Source organism: Triticum urartu, chromosome 6A (assembly GCF_056163025.1).
Source record: "Triticum urartu cultivar PI428250 chromosome 6A, HENAU_Tu73, whole genome shotgun sequence".
Classification (NCBI taxonomy): domain Eukaryota; kingdom Viridiplantae; phylum Streptophyta; class Magnoliopsida; order Poales; family Poaceae; genus Triticum; species Triticum urartu.
In genome coordinates this window covers 570,099,016-570,121,342 of record NC_141878.1, presented here as the reverse complement: position 1 = coordinate 570,121,342, position 22,327 = coordinate 570,099,016, and the positions used below count along the sequence as shown (strand labels likewise).

The 22,327-nt window shown below is 47.2% G+C and overlaps 2 protein-coding genes and 1 pseudogene across 2 annotated transcripts; 2 read left to right on the top strand and 1 right to left on the bottom strand.

The window, feature by feature from the left end:
* The first annotated feature begins 524 nt into the window (after positions 1–524).
* LOC125512820 (ATPase 8, plasma membrane-type-like) lies at positions 525–3,600 on the top strand. The gene is made up of 3 exons (XM_048677899.2): positions 525–2,773; positions 2,875–3,228; positions 3,319–3,600. The coding sequence occupies exons 1-3, from the start codon at positions 557–559 to the stop codon at positions 3,598–3,600; spliced, it is 2,853 nt and encodes a 950-aa protein (XP_048533856.1). The 5' UTR covers positions 525–556.
* A 166-nt stretch (positions 3,601–3,766) lies between these two features.
* Positions 3,767–8,866, top strand: LOC125516977 (plasma membrane ATPase 4-like; annotated as a pseudogene).
* Positions 8,867–15,998: 7,132 nt separating this feature from the next.
* On the bottom strand, positions 15,999–16,563 carry LOC125515148 (Ribosomal protein L39 family protein). Its single transcript, XM_048680587.2, has 2 exons — positions 16,365–16,563; positions 15,999–16,269 (listed from the first exon to the last, which is right to left on the bottom strand). Exons 1-2 carry the CDS (start codon positions 16,544–16,546, stop codon positions 16,221–16,223), a joined length of 231 nt encoding a protein of 76 aa, XP_048536544.2. The 5' UTR covers positions 16,547–16,563; the 3' UTR covers positions 15,999–16,220.
* Between the last annotated feature and the right edge of the window lie 5,764 nt (positions 16,564–22,327).

Sequence of the window (22,327 nt, the reverse complement as noted above, 5' to 3'; positions counted from 1 at the left end):
AAGATAAAAAAAAACATTGGTATTTTGAGATTACCCAAAGCACTCCCCACAACATTCCAAAACGATTTTTTGTGTGCGCTGCACTGCACTGGACTGGACAGCAGCAAGCGCATGCAGGAGTAGGAGGAGCAGGGGTGAGCCGCGCGGGTCGCGCGATGGGAGCTCGCGGCCGCTGCATGCGGCGTGGACCGGTCGTGCGGCAGTGAGCTACCCCCGCCCGCGGCGAGCCCGGTGGCGCGGTATGAGGATCCTGGGGCGCCCGCCCGCCCCCCTCCTCGTCTTCTTCAAGCACCGCACGGACCGCCACCTCCCCCCTCCCTCCCTCCTAACCCCCCACTCGCTCCCAGCTTGCTCCGCGCGCCAGCAGCACACCACAGCACAGCTCAGCCCACCAGCCGCCGCCGCCGCAGCAGCAGCAGCAGCGCACGCCTCCCCTACCCTCCCCTCCCCTCCCCGCGCGCGCGCGGCCACTCCCGCCCACGCACACGCCAGGGCAGCGAGGCGACCAAGAAGGAGGAGGAGAGACCGGCACCGGCGGAGGCAGCCGGCCGGCGCCATGGCGTCCATGACGCTGGAGGACGTGAAGAACGAGACGGTGGACTTGGAGACCATCCCGGTGCAGGAGGTCTTCGCCCACCTCAAGTGCAGCAAGCAGGGGCTGAGCGGCACCGAGGCCCAGAACCGGCTCACCATCTTCGGGCCCAACAAGCTGGAGGAGAAGACGGAGAGCAAGCTGCTCAAGTTCCTCGGCTTCATGTGGAACCCGCTGTCCTGGGTCATGGAGGCCGCCGCCGTCATGGCCATCGTGCTCGCCAACGGCGGCGGCAAGCCCCCCGACTGGCAGGACTTCGTCGGCATCGTCACCCTGCTCTTCATCAACTCCACCATCAGCTTCATCGAGGAGAACAACGCCGGCAACGCCGCCGCCGCCCTCATGGCCGGGCTGGCGCCCAAGACCAAGTGCTTGAGGGACGGCAAGTGGAGCGAGATGGACGCCTCCTTCCTCGTCCCCGGCGACGTCATCAGCATCAAGCTCGGGGACATCATCCCCGCCGACGCCCGGCTGCTCGAGGGCGACCCGCTCAAGGTCGACCAGGCCGCGCTCACCGGGGAGTCCATGGCCGTGAACAAGCACGCCGGCCAGGGCGTCTTCTCCGGGTCCACGGTGAAGCAGGGCGAGATCGAGGCCGTCGTCATCGCCACCGGCGTGCACACCTTCTTCGGCAAGGCGGCGCACCTCGTCGACAGCACCAACAACGTCGGCCACTTCCAGCAGGTGCTCACCGCCATCGGCAACTTCTGCATCATCTCCATCGCCGCCGGGATGCTGGTGGAGGTGGTGGTCATGTACCCGATCCAGCACCGCGCCTACCGCGACGGCATCGACAACCTGCTCGTGCTCCTCATCGGCGGCATCCCCATTGCCATGCCCACCGTGCTGTCCGTCACCATGGCCATCGGCTCCCACCGGCTGTCGCAGCAGGGCGCCATCACCAAGCGCATGACCGCCATCGAGGAGATGGCCGGCATGGACGTGCTGTGCAGCGACAAGACGGGCACGCTGACGCTCAACAAGCTCACCGTCGACAAGACGCTCATCGAGGTGTACGGCAAAGGGATAGACAAGGACACGGTGCTCCTCTACGCCGCCAGGGCGTCCCGCGTGGAGAACCAGGACGCCATCGACACGTGCATCGTCGGCATGCTCGCCGACGCCAAGGAGGCCCGCGCCGGCATCCAGGAGGTGCACTTCCTCCCCTTCAACCCCGTGGAGAAGCGCACGGCCATCACCTACATCGACGGCAAGGGCGACTGGCACCGGATCAGCAAGGGCGCCCCGGAGCAGATCATCGAGCTGTGCCGGATGCCCAAGGAGGCCGAGAAGAGGGTCCACGGCCTGATCGACCAGTACGCCGACCGGGGCCTCCGGTCGCTGGGCGTGTCGTACCAGGCGGTGCCGGCCAAGAACAAGGAGAGCCCCGGCGAGCCGTGGCAGTTCGTGGGGCTGCTGCCGCTGTTCGACCCGCCGCGGCACGACAGCGCGGAGACGATCCGGCGCGCGCTGCACCTGGGCGTGAACGTGAAGATGATCACCGGCGACCAGCTGGCCATCGGCAAGGAGACGGCGCGGCGGCTGGGCATGGGCACCAACATGTACCCGTCCACGACGCTGCTGGGCGACAAGAGCACGGAGATGAGCGGGCTGCCCATCGACGAGCTGATCGAGAAGGCGGACGGGTTCGCCGGGGTGTTCCCGGAGCACAAGTACGAGATCGTGAAGCGGCTGCAGGACCGGAAGCACATCTGCGGCATGACCGGGGACGGCGTGAACGACGCGCCGGCGCTGAAGAAGGCGGACATCGGGATCGCGGTGGACGACGCGACGGACGCGGCGCGGTCGGCGTCGGACATCGTGCTGACGGAGCCCGGGCTGAGCGTGATCGTGAGCGCGGTGCTCACCAGCCGCGCCATCTTCCAGCGGATGAAGAACTACACCATCTACGCCGTGTCCATCACCATCCGGATCGTGCTGGGGTTCATGCTGGTGGCGCTGCTGTGGAAGTTCGACTTCGCGCCCTTCATGGTGCTCGTCATCGCCATCCTCAACGACGGCACCATCATGACCATCTCCAAGGACCGCGTGAAGCCGTCGCCCACCCCCGACTCGTGGAAGCTCAAGGAGATCTTCGCCACCGGCGTCGTCCTCGGCACCTACATGGCCCTCATCACCGTGCTCTTCTTCTACCTCGCGCACGACACCGAGTTCTTCCCGGTACCTTCCATATCGTCTTCTTCCTCCGACTCTCCGGCGATCCGCCATGAATGATCATAAGAAGATAACTGAAATGAAAAATGTGGTGGCGATGGATGCAGGAGACGTTCGGGGTGCGGTCGATCCGGGAGAACGAGAAGGAGATGATGGCGGCGCTGTACCTGCAGGTGAGCATCATCAGCCAGGCGCTCATCTTCGTGACGCGGTCGCGGAGCTGGTCGTTCGTGGAGCGGCCGGGGGCGCTGCTGGTGATCGCCTTCTTCGTGGCGCAGCTGCTGGCGACGTGCATCGCCGTGTACGCCAACTGGGAGTTCTGCAAGATGCAGGGGATCGGGTGGGGCTGGGGGCTCTCCATCTGGGCCTTCACCGTCGTCACCTACATCCCGCTCGACATCCTCAAGTTCATCATCCGCTACGCCCTCAGCGGCAGGGCCTGGAACAACATCAACAACAAGGCAAGCTCCATGACTCACCTCCATTAGATTAGATGCATGCAAGCTCCACTTGTTAGAGTTCATCTCATGTTCGTCCATGGAATGTCGCAGACGGCCTTCACCAACAAGAACGACTACGGCAAGGTGGAGAGGGAGGCGCAGTGGGCGACAGCGCAGAGGACGCTGCACGGCCTCAACCAGGGCAGCAGCAACTCGGAAATGTTCACCGACAACAACGGCTACCGCGAGCTCTCCGAGATCGCCGAGCAGGCCGCAAAGCGGGCGGAGGTGGCCAGGCTCAGGGAGCTGCACACGCTCAAGGGCCACGTCGAGTCGGTCGTCAAGCTCAAGGGGCTCGACATCGAGACAATAAACCAGAGCTATACGGTATGATTGTCGACGAACCTCCTCCTCGTCATCGGCGATAGGCAGGGCAGCGCAGCGATATCTACACTTCTAAGTTATTTTGCCCCCCTCTGCCTCTCGCCGAGTCTCGTCGGGAGGCTGGAGCGGGGAAGATTGGTTCAGATTCTCAGGGTTGGTTTTTTCTTTGACCTAGATGTTAAGAAGTTAGTTTTATTTGTATTTTTCAGTGGGGAGGGGGAAGAAGAGTGCCCTCTCTTCAGTATGTATAGGAGTACGGTTTTGAGTTTATGTTGTTCTTTTGCTTGTAATATGTTAGCGTGTTGTGTGAAATAAATGCTCACTCATACAAGGAAAGTGAAACTTGTTCAAACATACTCCCTTCGTTTCCATAATATAAGAGCGTGTTTTACACTAGCACTGGTGTAAAAAACACTCTTATATTGTGGGACGGCGTACTTGCTTAGGCAAACCCCAGCGGACAATATACACTAGCAGCTTCATCGCTGGAGACTGTCAACAAAAGAGAGACAATTTAACTGAGCAAAACCAGTTGAAAGAAGATCCCCCTCCCCTCCCCTTCACCGTCGTCACCTACATCCCGCTCGACATCCTCAAGTTCATCATCCGCTACGCCCTCAGCGGCAGGGCATGGAACAACATCAACAACAAGGCAAGCACCCATCCCCATCCCTCCTCCATTACCCACCTCCATTTGTAAACTCCATTGGAGTTCATCTCATGTTTGTCCATGGAATGTCGCAGACGGCCTTCACCAACAAGAACGACTACGGCAAGCTAGAGAGGAAGGCGCAGTGGGCGACGGCGCAGAGGACGCTGCACGGCCTCAACCAGGGCAGCAGCAACTCGGAAATGTTCACCGACAATAACGGCTACCGCGAGCTCTCGGAGATCGCCGAGCAGTCCGCCAAGCGGGCGGAGGTGGCCAGGCTCAGGGAACTGCTATAACACCCCGGATGTAACTTTCCCAATTTGTACTCCAACTCTTGCCGTTTCCGGCGTTAAGTTATTTTATTTTCTCGGGTTCGGGTCTTTGTCTCCATGTGTTGTTATCGTTGTCATGCATCTCATATCATATCATCATGTGCATTGCATTTGCATACGTGTTCCTCTCATGCATTCGAGCATTTTCCCCGTTGTCCGTTTTGCATTCCGGCGCTTCGTTCTCCTCCGGTGGTCATATCTACCTTTCTTTCATATGTGGGGATTAAACATTTCCGGATTGGACCGAGACTTGCCAAGCGGCCTTGGTTTACTACCGGTAGACCGCCTGTCAAGTTTCGTACCATTTGGATTTCGTTTGATACTCCAACGGTTAACCGAGGGACCGAAAAGGCCTCGTGTGTGTTGCAGCACAACACCCCTCCAATTTGGCCAAAAACCTACCTAAACCTGCTCCATCATCTAGAGCGTTCGATCACGATCGCGTGGCCGAAAACCGTGCTCAATTTGGAGCTCCCTAGCTCCTCCTACCTCTATAAATAGGTCCCTCCCCGAAATTCGCGGATCTCCTCTCACCCTAACCCTAAAAATTTCTCCTCCGCCGCCGCCGGACACGTCCGGACGGACCGGACGCGTTCGCTCCGCCGCCCGCGCCAGCCAGCCGCCGCCACGTGTCCCCACGGGACCGCTTCGCCGCCGCCGCCTCTGAGGCCCGCCGAGCCCAACGCGGGCCCTCGGGGCCCATCGCACCGCGCCCCGCCGCCCGGCTCCATCCGTTGCCCGAGCCGCCGCCCGCCGCCGTCTCCAGCCTCGCCGACCACCGCGCCGCCGCACCGGACCGGCCACCGACCGCGCCGGCGAGCGCCACCGTCCCCGGCCGCTCCCTCCTCCGCCTCGCCGCTCCTCCTCCACCTCGGCGTCCGTGCCGCCGCCGTCTTCCCTCGCCGCCACGAGCTCCGGCCGGCCTCCCCCTTCCTCCGGCCACCGCGACCCCAAACTCCGGCGAGCCCTGGCGACGAACCTCGGTTCCCGTGCAGATCTCATATCCGGAGTGATTTGGGTTGACTTTTGCCCGAAACCCTAATCCATGTGCCCATCTTCATCATGCTATATCTCTGCATCCGTAGCTCCGTTTTTGGCATATAGCACATCAGAGTGTTCATCTCAGAGAGTACATCATTTCATTCCATTGCATCATTTTCATTTGAGTTCATCTTGATGCCCGAAATGCTGTTAGAAGAGGGCTACTTGAGATAATTGTCAGATCTGCTACTCCATTTGCTTATTTGTCATTTTTGCCATGATTATTGTGTGCATGTTATGCCCGTGAGCTCTACATATGTTTTGTTAAGGGTTTTGCCATCTTTCCAGAGGTGCAACCCATGTATTTTTGTGATGTTTGTGTGGTGACTAGCACGAGCTTGCCAAGTGAGGCACTTGGTAATTCTGATTTCAGGGACTTAGCATTCCACTAAGTCCTTGGGCTGTTTATTTCATATGGCCATATGTTCATGTTGTTTTTCTAGAGATCCGTGCCTCTTTTGAGGATGATAAGAAAGGTTGTTTTGTTAATCTTGTAGTGCTCTATCCATCCATGTCTTTGTTTGCAATTATGGAGCACCCTAGCTTGAGTCAATCGAGCTCTACTTTTGCTACTTTGTGAATCTGGGCAGATTGTCAACTTGTTTGCAATTTTGCCGATGATGTTGTAGTTGATCCGTGCATGCTATGCTATTGTTCTTGCCATGTCTAGCTTGCATTTTGTGTGTTTTTGATAGATGTATGCTTAGCTTTTCATGACTTGCACCGTAGTGAGTGCATCGAGCTCGTGAACATGCCTACTTGAGATATGTTTCAGGCTATGCCAGTTTTCACCAAGTCTGAAAACTGATTATGTTTTTGCCATATTCACATGCTTGCAATTGTATTTTCTGATCCCTTTTGACTCAAGGTCACTAAGGGACTTTTGTTAAGCTCTTTGAGTAGCTCCATGCCATGCTTTACTTTGCCATGTTCAGGTCCTGTAGCATGTAGTTTTGTTGCTCCCAAGTGTGCTACCTGATCTGAAATTCCAGACAAGTGTTAATTTCACTAAGTCTGAAATCTGTTTGCCATATGCATTTTTGCCATGCTTGTTTGAACCTGTTAATGGATGATTTGGCCGTAGTTCAGTGCTAGACTTTTGTTAAGAATCTTGCATGTATCCCTGCCATGTATTTTGTTTCCATGTTTGAGTGCTGTAGCCTGTTCATCTCATTGCATTTAGATGGCTACTTGCTGTAAATCGCAGACCGGTGTCATATTTGAATCGCTTGCCATTTCCAAACCGTAACTCCGATTCCGGCATTCTTTATATCGTTTTCAAGCGATTTCATCTCATCTTTCCAGTGGCACACTTGGATTCCCAAGTTGAGGCTAGGTTCATTGCATCCCTTGTCAATTCTTGCATATGCATCCCGCATCGCATCCCGCATAGCATACCATCCTTGCATCATATTGGTTGATCCTTGCACGTGGTTGATTGTGTCCTTGTTGCTTGTTTGTCTTGTTTGGGTAGAGCCGGGAGATGAGTTCACTAACGAGGAGCCCGTTGAGTTTGCTTTCGAGGATCCAGTCAACTCTGACAACTTTGCAGGCAAGATGATCATACCCTCGAAATCACTACTATCTTTGCTATGCTAGTTTGCTCGCTCTTTTGCTATGCCAATGCTACGATGCCTAACTTTTGCTTTCAAGCCTCCCAAATTGCCATGTCAAACCTCTAACCCACCATGTCCTAGCAAACCGTTGATTGGCTATGTTACCGCTTTGCTCAGCCCCTCTTATAGCGTTGCTAGTTGCAGGTGAAGATTGGAAGCCGTTCCTTGTTGGAACATTTATTTACTTGTTGGGATATCATTATATTATCTTGTTATCTTAATGCATCTATATACTTGGTAAAGGGTGGAAGGCTCGGCCTCTCGCCTAGTGTTTTGTTCCACTCTTGCCGCCCTAGTTTCCGTCATATCGGTGTTATGTTCCCGGATTTTGCGTTCCTTACGCGGTTGGGTTATAATGGGAACCCCTTGATAGTTCGCCTTGATTAAAGCTTTTCCAGCAATACCCAACCTTGGTTTTACCTTTTGCCACCTAGCCTCTTTTTCCCTTGGGTTTCCGGAGCCCGAGGATCATCTTATTTTAACCCCCACGGGCTAGTGCTCCTCTGAGTGTTGGTCCACCTGTCAACTGCCGGTGGCCACCAGGGGCAACTCTGGGCTGGCCTACCCGTACCTAGGACAATCTGAGCGTGCCCTGAGAAAGAGATATGTGCAGCTCCTATCGGGATTTGTCGGCACATTCGGGCGGTGTTGCTGGATTAGTTTTGACCTGTCGAAGTGTCTTGAAGAACCGAGGTACCGAGTCTGATCGGAACGTCTCGGGAGGAGGTCTATTCCTTCGTTGACCGTGAGAGCTTGTCATGGGCTAAGTTGGGACTCCCCTGCAGGAATTTGAACTTTTGAAAGCCGTGCCCGCGGTTATGGGCAGATGGGAATTTGTTAATGTCCGGTTGTAGATAACTTGAACCTTAACTTAATTAAAATGAATCAACCGAGTGTGTTACCGTGATGGCCTCTTCTTGGCGGAGTCCGGGAAGTGTACACGGTGTTGGAGTAATGTTTGCGCAGGTTGCTCTCTAGATTCTCGCTCGCGCTTTGCCTCCTCTTCTCGCTCTCTTTTGCGAATAAGTTAGCCACCACATATGCTAGTCGCTTGCTGCAGCTCCACATATATATTTACCTTGCCTTACCTATAAGCTTAAATAGTCTTGATCGCGAGGGTGCGAGATTGCTGAGTCCCTATGGCTCACAGATTACTATTACACCAGATGCAAGGCCTGATGATTCCGCTCCAGGTGACGCGCTCGAGCTCAAGTGGGAGTTCGACGAGGACTCTCAACGTTATTATGTTTCCTTTCCTGATGATCAGTAGTGGTGCCCAGTTGGGGGTGACCGGGACCGTGTCGCATGTTGGGTTATCTTTTATTTTGGCGTCGTAGTCGGGCCATGAGTGTTTGGATGATGTAATGTTATTTATGTACCTTGATTGACGTGGCGAGTGTAAGCCAACTATGTTATCTCCCCTATATTATTATATTGCATGGGATGTGTAAAGATTACCCTACTTGCGACATATGCCTTCAATGCGATTATGTCTCTAAGTCGTGCCTCGACACGTGGGAGCTATAGTCGCATCGAGGGTGTTACAACTACACACGCTCAAGGGCCACGTCGAGTCGGTCGTCAAGCTCAAGGGGCTCGACATCGAGACAATAAACTAGAGCTACACGGTATGATCGTCGACGAACCTCCTCCTCATCGTCGGCGATAGGCAGGGCAGCGATATCTACACCTCTAAGTTCTTTTGTCCCCCTCTGCCTCCCGTTGAGTCTCGCCGGGAGGCTGGAGCGGGGAAGATTGGTTCAGATTCTCAGGGTTGGTTTTTTTCTTTGACCTAGATGTTAAGAAGTTTGTTTCATTTGTATTTTTCAGTGGGGAAGGGGAAGAAGAGTGCCCTCTCTTTAGTATGTATAGGAGTATGGTTTCGAGTTTATGCTAGACCTTGTTGGTTCTTTTGCTTGTAATATGTTAGCGTGTTGTGTGGAATAAATACTCACTCGTACAAGGAAAGTGAAAACTTGTTCAAACATACTCCATCCGTCTCATAATATAAGAGTGTTTTTTACACTAGTATGTTTTCGACACTACATTAGTGTCAAAAACACTCTTATATTATGGGACGGAGGGAGTACTTGCCTAGGCAAACCCCAGCAGACAATGTATATGTATAGGAGTACGGTTTTGAGTTTATGCCAGACCTTGTTGGCTCTTTTGCTTGTAATATGTTAGTGTGTTATGTGGAATAAATACTCACTCGTACAAAGAAAGTGAAAACTTGTTCAAACATACTCCATCCGTCTCATAATATAAGAGTGTTTTTTACACTAGTGTGTTTTCGACACTACATTAGTGTCAAAAACACTCTTATATTATGGGACGGAGGGAGTACTTGCCTAGGTAAACCCTAGCAGACAATGTATCTCTACTCCTAATGAAGCAGTTGGTAGCCTGGTACTCCGGTTTTATTTCCTCCCACCTCCCACCATCCCCTCCCACGGGTTTTCTTATCCATTGGTTTATTTTTTAAAAAAATTAGCAGTTTCCAAACATACAAAAGATCACATATCTAACTTTCCTAACTTGTTCAAATTAACCGATCTCTTTCATTAATGTAATTTGCTTTAGGAAACAAATAATGGATTTTCAGGAAACAAATAAAGAATTTTAAGAAAATTAAGAAGTAAACCATGACAAACAAATCTTATTGTGGAAGTGGTACTTTTTCTCTCACTCATAATGTCTCAGTACGTACGTTGTTTAGTTCGTTCGTTTACTTCTTCTCGTCGATCGAACGAGGTCTCCACCCCACCACCGATTTTTTTTCAATGCTACCAAACCTGTCATGGTTTTTGCAATCCGTTGGTTCTACCCAAATAAACCAACCCCTCCCCGTTCACTCTTTTCTTTCTAATCAACACCTTCCTAACATATAACACAGATCAAAAATATAACTTTCCTAACGTCCCACCCTTAAAAAAAGAATCTTTCCTAACGTCCCAAGTCAATCGATCCTCGCCCACTGTCCGGCAGATGTGATCATCATCACTACTTCCTCCCAACGAAACCTAGCACCGCCTCGCAGCCACGGCGACGTTCTCTCCATCAGCCCTCTTTTCCTCCTTTGCTAGGTGTCGCTGCCACCCTGTTCGTGTGGCTGCCTGCTTTGCTTGAGCCCTCGTTTCCTCCTTTGCACGAATCCTCCTCCCCTAAATAGGGTTTGCTCCACGGAGCTCTCCTTCTCCCCAGATCGGTGTCGGCGGCTCACATGGCCCTCATTACACAACCAATCCATCTCCTGCACCATACCCGTGTCGCCGGCCACGGCGCCACAAACGTCCGATGTGGGCAGTGGATATTGTGAGTATTGGCCAATGTTTCAAATAGCGGGCTATGGCATATAGCGGCAACCCTTAAAAACAGCTATAGCGGGGCTATAGCCGGCTATTTAAAACTATGGTCTTGGCGGACCGGAGGGTGGAGGATCTCCCGGCACAAGGGGAAGGCAAGTACTCGTTGCCTCGTTGGATGGCCCTGCTCGAGCCCAAGCGGCCGTCCCCACACATCCTTCCTTTCCGTCAGCACTCACCCTTCCTGGCCCCGACATCAATCGGGCCCTCCTCACCGGCCGTCGTGGTGCTGGTGACACAGCGGTCCAGATTTCAAGCCGTACGTGGTGAGCGGGGGCGTCGAGGAACCAGGGCGGTGGTGGCCGGCTGTTCGAGAGGTAATGGAGAGAGGCCCGACGGCATCAGGATTGCGTGACTGGCGTGGCCGCTTCTCCCTACTGCCGACGGCGCGAGCAGAAGGCCTCGCCAGCATCCACCTCTGTACGAGTTCATATAGAACCGCGCCTTCGGGGAGGAGCAAGTACCCACTACGCAACTATTTTTCCCTGGCCCTTTTTCTCGTACATGATTTTTATTTACTTTTGAGTGCAGATCTGATTTTCATTTTTTTGCCTTGTATCCCCTTCCTCTTTGAATGGATGGGTCTCTCATCCTGTTGTAGGGGTAGATCCAAATTTTCTGTGGCAACACCGTGTTGATGAGGTTTTGTGATTCTATTGTTAATCTCTTTTGCCGTAGTTATTTGACACATTATACATATGGGAATTTATAAATTGTAGTCCTTTTTGAGTGTCCATGTTTTGTGTGTTTGTAGAACTACATTTTTCAAGGTGATTAGGTTGATATCTTTTGTTCCACCTCTGTATTTTTATGTATCAATTACCGCATGCTCCCCTTTTGTACTCATATTTTTGTCCTAAAAGAAAGGCGCCTGAGAGGTTATATGCACTGCTAATTAGTTTGATGCCATCTCAGTGGTCAAACTTTGACAACTGCCACACATAATTAAAGGAAGTTCAATTGAATGTAAATGACTTTGATGAAGTCATTATGAGGTATTCTTCAATGGTAACAGTTCTATTGAGTGTTATGGATTAAACAGTAGCTTGATATTTGATTTATGTATGAGACAATTTGACCAACCTGGAAAATAGGATGGAGTGTGGTACTTAATTGTGAAAGATACGGTTTAGAGAACACTAACTAATAAAATGCTTTCTTTACTTCCCTATTCATTTTTATGTGTTATTAGAGTACACTAATTATAAGTGTTCTCTGCCCATTGTGTGGTATTGATAGATGAAGTGAGATTGGATCAATGGTGCGGCCCGCGGTGGTGGTGGTGACTGGGGACAGCGGCGACGCGTGGATGTTCTGTCACTGGGGACCAGATTCGTTCTCATGACCGTGTACTCGACTACTTGTTGCTAATCTATGCCTAAATTAATTTTAAGTTTGCTTCGTGATGGAACACATTGCAGTCACCTATCTGTACTCATACTATGTTCTTTCCCCTTAGGAACTTCTAAGGCTCATCTGTTATTATGGTGTCCCACTGCACTTGATTCTCGAGTTGTTTGAGACCTTCTGCAACTTCAGAATTCACATTTCAGATTATGTCTGCGAGTTGTTTGAGACCTTCTGCGACCCTAAATCATAGTCCCAACCTTCTGCAAATTCTAAGGCTGATCTGTTATTTTGGTATCAGGAACTATGGTCCCATAATGTGCCTTGAACACACTTCCAAGCTCCCAACCATCATCAATTGTAGTCTCAAATCAGATTAATAGTTATGCAAATTTATCCAAGAATGTGCAACATAAGCATGCTGTTTGTATTGGTTGTTCGTTGAATTCTCAAATTATTTCTTGCAAAAGTAAACAACTTTGTACTAAATCACTTACTTTTGGAATGGTGGGAGTAGTTTTTTTTGTAAGGATCATACTACTTGTCAATCTCTGGGATCTATAATAATATTTATCCTCAATCTGCTTTTTGTGCAGATAGAGGAGGATAAAGAAATGGTATCCAGATTGTGTAGATACTAACATTGTATTAAGAGTTCGTGCTAGCTATTTCTATTTGGAAGCAATTCCTTCTATTTTGAAGCTGTAGAAACAAATGGTCTCATACTCAAGTTGGGAATCACTGTAGACTAAAACATTATGTGTACTTGTGCTCAGTACCCAGACTATTATAATTTATTGTTTTCGTGCCTTCCAGGTGATGTGCCCAACATGATTCTACATGAGTATGGCAATGGGAAATGAGCATGATTGTACCTATAAATATTTTTTTCATCAAGTTATAATTTTTTGGTTAAGATAAAGGACACAGTGGTGTATCAGTTAAATGCCCAACAACAAACATCGTATTTTCTTTCATGGTAATGCACCATTCAACTGTATCCTTCTTTGCCAGGGAGCGTCATGGGTGATGCATGCCTCCTCCCTCTTGATGACGGTGGTGAATCAACACAAACACGTGGGGAGGGGATCAAGGTGGAAAGTGGGGCGGTTGGCAGGGGATTCCTCATTGGCCATCCGTGGGGAAGTATGATGTGAAGGAGAGAGGACACCATGACGAAGGTGATGTGGGCATCGTCTGGTTTTAAAGGAGAGAGCTCCAGCGAGAGATGTCCTGCTACGGCGTGGAACTGAGCGGGAAGGGGACAGTCCAAAAAAAAGGAAGGTCGAGAAAGTTGAATTTGGGAAGCTTGCCGAAGATAACACAACAACCATATTTCTCCCTACATAATCTAGATTTGGGACTGCTCGGATGGCCGAGACAGTTGAATTCGGTGAGCTTGTCGTTTGATGTCCGAACACGCTTGGACGTATAAGGGAAAAAATGAGCTTTAACCTTGAAGACCATGTTAGTTAGTTCTGTAACTTATTTATATTTACATGCATTTTAGCCCATAGCAACGCACGGGCATTCTACTAGTATGTATAGGAGTACAGTTTTGAGTTTATGCCAGACCTTGTTGGTTCTTTTTCTTGTAATATGTTAGCGTGTTGTGTGGAATAAATACTCACTCGTACAAGGAAAATGAAAACTTGTTCAAACATGCTTGCCTAGGCAAACCCCAGCAGACAATGTACACCAGCAATTTCATCGCTTGAGATGGTCAACAAAACAGAGCAAAACCAGCTGAAAGAACTGCCGTGGGTCAAGAAGGTCAGCATCGCTTAAACACACTAGCTACAGAGCAATTTATAAAGGAACTCAAAACAGGGGTATAGAGAAAGCAAATTTGCTAGACATAGCTCGGCTAAGCATGCACGAGCTCCAACAGCCATGGCTTGTCTACTAACGTGACTGATGATTCAAAATAGAAGAGCTCAAGGTGATGGGTGGCATTCATTTGACAGTCATAATTATCAACAGACAGCCATAAAATGCAACTGAACAGAACGAAGAACAGATGAATTGTAATTGTAATACTTCAAGGGTGTGTTTGGTTTCTGTCACCAACTAGAATGGCATGGGTTGGACCCGTCCCGAGGCCTCGTTCCTGCGTTTGGTACATAAGTGGAACACAAGAACCAACTCGTTCCCACCGAGGGAATATTCCTCCCATATCCGGAACGCGCCGATACCTCCAAATCGGAGGAATCACGTGGAACCGGTCTGGGTCTCGCTCGCCCGTCACTCCCGAGAAATCCTATCGCCTCTCCCTCGTCCCTCCATTTCTCGATCTGAAGAGGAGCAGGTGAGGCGGCCGAGCCACTGGAGGGCGATGGCCTGACCTGCGGGGGCAGCAGCGTCGTTCCTAGGACCCGTTCCTGCGGCGGTGGCGGCGTGATCTGCTTGGACGCGGCGCCGGCGGCCTGATCTACTGGGAGGCAGCGCCGGTGACCTGATCTGCGGGGGGAGGGGCGGCTGCACCGGCGGCGCGGCGTGATCTGCTTGGACGCAGCACCGGCGGCTTGATCTGCTGGGAGGCAGCGCCGGTGACCTGATCTGCGGGGGGAGGGGCGGTTGCACCGGCGGCTTGATCTACTGGTGCGTGGCCGCCTGGCCTGCCGGGGTAGCATCTTCTCTGTAGACGGCTTCCTCTTAGCGATGATATGCATCTTCTTTTTCTTCGTGGAGGCACAGGAGCGGTAGCAGATCGTAGGTTTCATACATTCTTGGTTCTTCTGTGTAAATTGCTTCTTTTTCTTTATAGAAATGTATTGGTGCAGGAGAAATATTCGTAAGATATGTTTGATATCATCTATCTACCATGCTTGTGTATACATGTTATTAAAATGACCAAATTTATTTTATTCTGTCTCACCAACCAAACACTCAAATGTAACCATTCCATTCCATATATTACCTCAACCAAACATAAGAACAAAACCTACCCATTCTAGTGGAATGGAATGTCATGGAACCATTACATTCCATTCTACTTCGTTCCGCAACCAAACACACCCCAAGTGATCATCGTCATTCAACACAGTGCATACGATGAACAGTCATGAACCGTCAAATGCACACACAAACAAATCAGCAATGCTTAAACCATGAAGAACACCATACATATAAGCAGATGGATCTGTGATGATTCAACATAGAAGGCTCGTTCTAGTAGCACGCAAAGGCGACTAGGTATTCCAGCATTGCACAATAACTACCAGGTAACCAGGAATCCTAAACAAAATCAGTTGGCTTAACTAATGATCAGAAATCAAAACTCGGAGAACCTGTGGCGATTCTCTGATGCAAGGAACATCATATTTAAGTTACTGGCTCATAATACTATAGCTCAGATTTTGGTAACCAGCCCTAAGCTCCAGCTAAATTTGAAAACACATCAGCTCCTCATAGGGGAAATGTAGTTTGTACCAACTAGACAGATGCATGGCTCTGAGGTACTCCTATCACTGTACATAATTTATCAGCAAAACTATAACTAATCAGTATGTCAATTTGTACAAGTCATACTCAAAACTGTAATTGAGTTGGTAACTGGCAAGTGAAGGCATGGTTAAACCAGAAGTGAACTCAAAACTGTACTACACGCCATGTATCTGAAGCATGGATAAACTATCTGTGAACTGACAGCCATACACTCTACATGTAAACAGGGTTACAAAACCTGACCCTGCTTAAAACATAAACCAACTACATCAAACACATGCTGGTATAAAAACCCTCATCAAAACTTAGTAGGACATGAAATACCTTAGTTACTAGTTAAAGCAAATCAAGAAAACAACAATCAAATCACATCCCTCTCTCTCTCTCTCTCTCTCTCTCTCTAGTAAGTGGTCTGCCACAACATATCTCCAGAAAAACACTACAACTAACACAAACATGAACTAGATAGCACAACTAGCAGCCAGTTCATCACAATTACTATGCCCTTTGGCCATTACAATGGCACAATACAAAGAGAGGTACACAGAAACAAACAAGAGCACAATACAGTTGACCATTCGAACTAAAATCAAGCCATGGAGACAAATTTAACAAGGGTGACATTATAGCAAAGGTTCTTTACTTGGCACAGCACGGTAACATCAGTACACCAGGGTACAAGCAATCCTCATAACACGAAGAAATTGGTAACAGAGACATCCTGGGATCACTTCCTAGCTTGCATAACAAACACTGAAACGTCCATAAAACAAAATGCAGATAACTCTTGAGCCATGGCTCCCCCACGCGGCGGTCGGCCGGGCCGGATCTAGAACCCGAGCTTGGTGCGGCGCCAGTGCCTGCGCTTCGCGTTGTACCTGAGCACGGCAGAGAACGATTGGTCGGTCAGACCACGGACGCCTGGGCTGGATCGAAGGGAAGAGAGGGGGAGGGGGGAGGAGGCGGCCGTTACCTGATGGTGTTGTCGGTCCGCATGCGGATCCAGTAGGGGATGGGGCGGTTCTGGCGCTGCTTCTTGGCCAGCTTCTGCTTGATGCGGAAGGTCTTGTGGGACGGCTGCGAGGAGGAGAGGAGCGAACGGGGAAATCGGGTCAGCGGGAGGTTGAAACGCTGGAGGAGAGGGTGGGACTCCATGGGAAGAGAGGAGGAGAGCGTACCATCGTCGCGGCGGAGACGAAGACGCAGCGGCGGCTTCGGCGGCGGCGGCGGCGGCGGGAGCAAAACCCTAGGTCCGTGAAGTGCTCGAGTGGTGGGCAGTGGGGAATATATAGTCCGGACGAGTAGCGACCAAGGATGGGCTCGTTGGGCTAGGCCTCATATTTTGATCGATGTAGTATCTTTTGGGCTTGGTCTACGTTAGAGAAACAAATGCGCCCATGACTAAATCCAACTGTAGCCCATATGTTCATTGTATCCAAATGGATTAGACATCTCTCTTTGCTATGCCCCTTAAGTTTAAGTTGAAATAAGCTCTCAGAAATATCTATTGTAACAAGGAACTCTCAAAAGAATCTTTTCTAAGAATAGCCTTTTGGAGGGCTTTATTAATTGGATAGAATAGTTACATCACTTATAAGAATCAGCAAATGAAAGGTAGGGGGATACTGTCCCACAAAAAATCAATGCGATTTGTAAAAATATGCATAGATAGCTCGTGTGCCACCCACTAGTTTCCTTTTCGCAGTGTTCAAGAATGTTCTTTACATCGGACGAAAGAACTCTGCATACATAAAAAAAGTATGCCTAATTATCATGGATTTGTTACGTTGCCGTTTAAAGCACCGTGACTCCAATCTTCACAACATAGGCGGATTCATCGGGGCGCAGCTATCTCTCACTTTATGCAAGACAATAGCTTTTTTTAGAATAATGCAAGACAGTAGCTCGGCTCGCCTACAAGGAGCTGGGAGTGGGCTGGCCTAGTATCCATGTGGGTCCCTCATGCTGACCTCACACACAAGGTTTTTTCTTTGTAACTCATGTTTATCTTTTGGAAAATACTAAGAACATATACTATGAAAAAATAGTTATTTTTTTAATGTTCATCACATATTTAAAAAATGTTCATACAATCTAAAACAATGTTCACTCAACTTTTATAAAAAAATATACCATTTAAAAACATGTATGTGACATATAGAAAATGTTCAAGCATTTAAAAAATGCACGTGACAATTTTGAAAAATCTATACAATGTAAAAAAAGTGTCCGTGTAATTAAAACAGTCATACCATTCAAAACAACTATGTGACATTTGAAAAATGCTCACACATTTCAAAATATGTTTGTTACATTTAAATCATTAAGAAATTTAAGGGAATAGTTGCATGGTCTAAATAAGGTTTAAGATCATTCAGAAATATGTTTCAACGTGTATTTGAAAAAGTTTAAGACATATTAAAAAACAAAAACATGCATTTGAAAATTTTAAAATGTGTATGAAAAATGTTTTAGATATTTACAAATATGTGCAATTTGTATAAAAAACGTAGAAATCAAAAGATATGTTTGAAAAAATGTTAGTCATGTATTTGAAAAATGTTAAACATGTATAAAAATGGTCCTAGTGTATACAAAAATGTACAATATGTATAAAAAATAGATATATGTTGAAAAAACAAATAAAACACATAAAAAGAAAGAAAACGAAAGAAAATGTATGTAAAACAATGAAAACCCGATAAAGAGAACCGTAGGAAAAAAAACTCATGCGACAACAACAGTATTGGGTTGTCCCAGTAATCCGCGCCCAAAGGCGGGACCAATTTACGTCTCACAACGGACGATAAATACTCATGTGGATTTACCGTACCTATACTCTGGACACATGCCCGGCCTCGATGCCGCCGTGTACACTCTGGCGAGTTCATGGTGATGGAAATTGTTGGGACGGCTAGAAACGGTGGCATGGACGGAATACAATTCATTTGGGCAAGCTAGAGCGTTCTACTAATGCCTGGGCCAAGTTCCTTAGCCATAGCCATTAGGCAATGTGTCCATTTCTCTCATCCTGCTTGGGCCACGGGAGGCCACTGCGTGAGGATATTGCATGTTTTTTTTTCTTTGAACAAGATATCTCATTAATTTGGTGTCCAGTCCTTCTACAAGAAGGTCCAATTGCACCGTGATTCCAATCTTCACAACATAGACAGATTCACCGGGTCACGGTTATCTTGCTTTATGCAAGGCAGTAGCTCGGCTCGCCTATAAGGAGTCGGTAGTGGGCTGCCTAGTAGCCATGTGGGTCCATCATGCCGACATCACACATGTGTTTTTCCTTTATTACTCTTGTTTATATTTTCAAAAATACTAAGAACATATATCATGAAACAATAGTTAATTTTTGTAGCATATTCAATCACACATTTAAAAAATGTTCAATCATTGTGAAACAATGTTCACTCACCTTTTAGAAAAAATTATACCATTAAGAAATGTATGTGGAATCTAGAAAATGTTCACGAGTTTCAAAAAATGCACATGACAATTTAGAAAAATGTTATGCAACGTAAAAAACTGTTCGTGTAACTAAAACAATTGTAACATCCAAACCAATTATGTTACATTTCAAAAAATGCTCACACATTTCAAATTATATTTGTGACAATTAAAAAATTATGAAATTTGAAAAAAATGGTTGTATGGTTAAAAAAAGGCTTCAGATCATTCAAAAATGCTATAACATGTATTTGAAAAAAACACATATTAATTTTTTTCAAAACATGTGTTTGTAAAATGTTAAATGTGTATAAAAAATGTTTTAGATGTACACGAAAAATGTACAATGTGTATGAAAAAAGCAGACATAAGAAGATATATGTTTGGTGAATCAACCTGTGTTGGATGGTTAGGAGGACAATGGTATCCTCAACCCACCAGCATTCAAATTGTGGTACTCGCATTTATCCTGAATTTATTTTAGGATTTTGGTCAATGCGCGTTCAGTGGGAGGAGACGTTGAGTGTATGCACGCTTACATGAGCACTTGCGTTTGAAGTGTGTTCAAAAAAAAAAGATGCATATTTGAAAAAATATTAATCATGTATAAAAATGTTCCTGTTGTATAGAAAAATGTACAATATTTTTGAAAAAAAATGATATGTGTTGAAAAAACAGAGAAACCAATGCAAAACAGTGAAACTAATAAAGAGAGCCATAGGAAAAAAAACTCACGCGACAACTACAGTACCGGTCTAGCCCAGTTGTTCCGCACCTAGAGGTGGGACCAATTTATGTCTCGCAACGGGCGAGAAATAGCTCATGTGGGTTTACCGGACCTACACCCTAGACACCTGCCCGGCCTCGATGCCGCCGTGTACACTCTGGCGAGCTCATGGTGGTGGAAATTGCTGGAACGGCTAGAAACATTTGGGTAAGCCAAAGCGTTCCACTCATACTTGGGCCAAGTTCCTTATCCATTTAGGCAATGTGCCCAATTCTCTCTTCCTGCATTGGCCACGGGAGGCCACCGCATGAGGATATTGCATGATTTTATTTCCTTGAACAAGATATCTTCCAGTTCTTCTACAAGAAGGTCCAATTGCTTTCGTTATGTCACCCTAAAAAATTGTTAGTCAAAATCACGTGGATGTAGTTAAGATTGTCTAAAGTAGGCAGCAGTCCTAAAAAAGGTTATATATATTAGGCAATAAGATGGAAAATGTGTGGTTCAGTAATTTGATGGTTTGGTACATCAAACATGAGTTTTAAAAAGGTTTTGATGACAATATTTTCAAAGGGTTTCATTCAGTGAAGTTTCAAAAATTACATTATGTATGCCTAGTTCAGACTATATTGTATTTGGAATAGTTTGCATTATTGTCGTCAATTAGGGGCTGTTTGGATTGTGACTATCATTGCCATATATTGCCACATGATTTTTGCCACACTTGCCACACTTGCCTTAGTTGAGTTGCTCAAATTGTTAGCCACACTTTGGCTTCCCTAAGGGAATCTTGCCACACTTCTTGTGTATATGATATGTGGGGTTCACTACTAATAAAAAAATTCTTGCCTTAGGTGTGGCTAAAACCAAACACCTACCTAACTTGATCAAACTTGCCTAAGGTTAGTTGTGGCAAAGTGTGGCGAGGTGTGCCTAGAAACCAAACAGCCCCTTAATTTCTATTTCAGTCTAGAAATGTATAATTTACTAGTCTACTTTTTTTATCTTGTACATCTCTATGTGGTATGCACATGGGTGTGTGGTTGAACATTAGAGATTGATTTTTTGTCGAGTCATCCAAATTTGGGTTGTGTGGCTAGTGTTCTGTGACCTGATTGTTATTATCGTATCTTGAGTTTGTTTTACATGTATAATCTACAAAAAATCAATGCTTATTTCTTTTTAAGAAAGGGATTCCTCCCTCATTTCATTAACGAAATCATTAGAAGTTCCTTACATAGCCACAAAGGCAAAAGGTGAAAACGGATATGCAGGATTCAAAATAAGCTTATCTATGCTAGGAAACAAAATGAGACATTTTTCAACCGTTCCCTAGGCTAAATCACAACATACTTTTGTTTCAGTGCTAATTTAAAAACATAGACCATTTACTGCAACTACTGTTAGAAGATTGTACTCACTTTTTATAACAATATTAAAGTTAACCCAAGGAAAACATGGTCCCCACAGTTGTGCCAAGCTATAGCAGGAAATTCTCCTTGTTATCCTCTTGGGCAAACCCGTAAACATTAATAAATTTCCATCTAAAGCCATCCTTTTTCGTATTTCATGCGAATTCCCAAGTAATATCTATCAAAGCAAGCGTGTAAAACCACAACATAATCTTCATTAACACTAGAAAGTAATCCCCCAAGCCTACCCATTGGAACAAGCCAAAACCGTTTGAATTTGTTTGAAACAACATTCAACCATGAGTTACTGATCTGCTGCACCTGGGTTTCTTGAACCCCGACAAAAAAATATATTTTATAATTAGAAATAGTTTCTCTTAGAAACACTTGCTTTACAAAACCACCAATCCCTGAACAAATCAATATCAATCATGTCATGAAACTTCACTTGTTTTGTCCTATCCTTCTGATTTTTAAGTTTCACACTACCGTGAGTAGGTGAGTCATTTTTTCCTTTCCTCTCTTGAGAGTGAGTTACAAACATATTTTGTAAACGCTCCAAGGCATCAAAGTCATCATCAATTTTTCTTATTTTCAGGTAACGGTTCCTCAGCCTCCCTCTAATCACACTTACAAATGATTACATGGGTAACTAGCATGTAAGTCATGTCTAGCCCCCTTTAGCTTTTTAGTCACAACAACATTAGCAAGTGAGGGCGTTACAAATAGCCCCATGGATATCCCAATTTTGTCTGCCATGGCAATCAAATTGTGGATGGGGATGGACAGAAACTATTATAATTTTGCATATGCAAAAGCAGAAACCGGTTTGTGGCAGGGCAGAAAACAACTAGTAGCAAGTAAGGGGTCCCTAGCTTTATCCAGATTGCGCTTCTTGGTATGCAGAATAGATTTCTCCACTATGGTCGTACAATGCTTATATTCACATAACTTCTATGCAAACATATGCATGATGTTGTTCTTGGTAGAACAAAGTGATTTACTCATGGTCGGTGGGACAAAGTGAAGTATTTTAGCCTATGGTGTGCCAGACTTTGATAAATTGCTAGCTCCGCCGCTGCTTCACTAGACGTCGTGTGAGCGCGTACACATACGATGTGTTCGCTTGCTCGCAGTCATTTTCAATCTTGCATTGATTTTGTCCTGCCAAAGCCTGTATTGGACTCCTCCGGGCAACAAAACACACTCATATAGTTTTTTTTAACACAGTACAACGCAGATGCCCACATGACGCACATACACTAATCTTTATGGGCACCTCCGAGATACGAGATACTAAGCCTCATCGCAGGCGTTCCGACGGAAAGTATCTCTTTC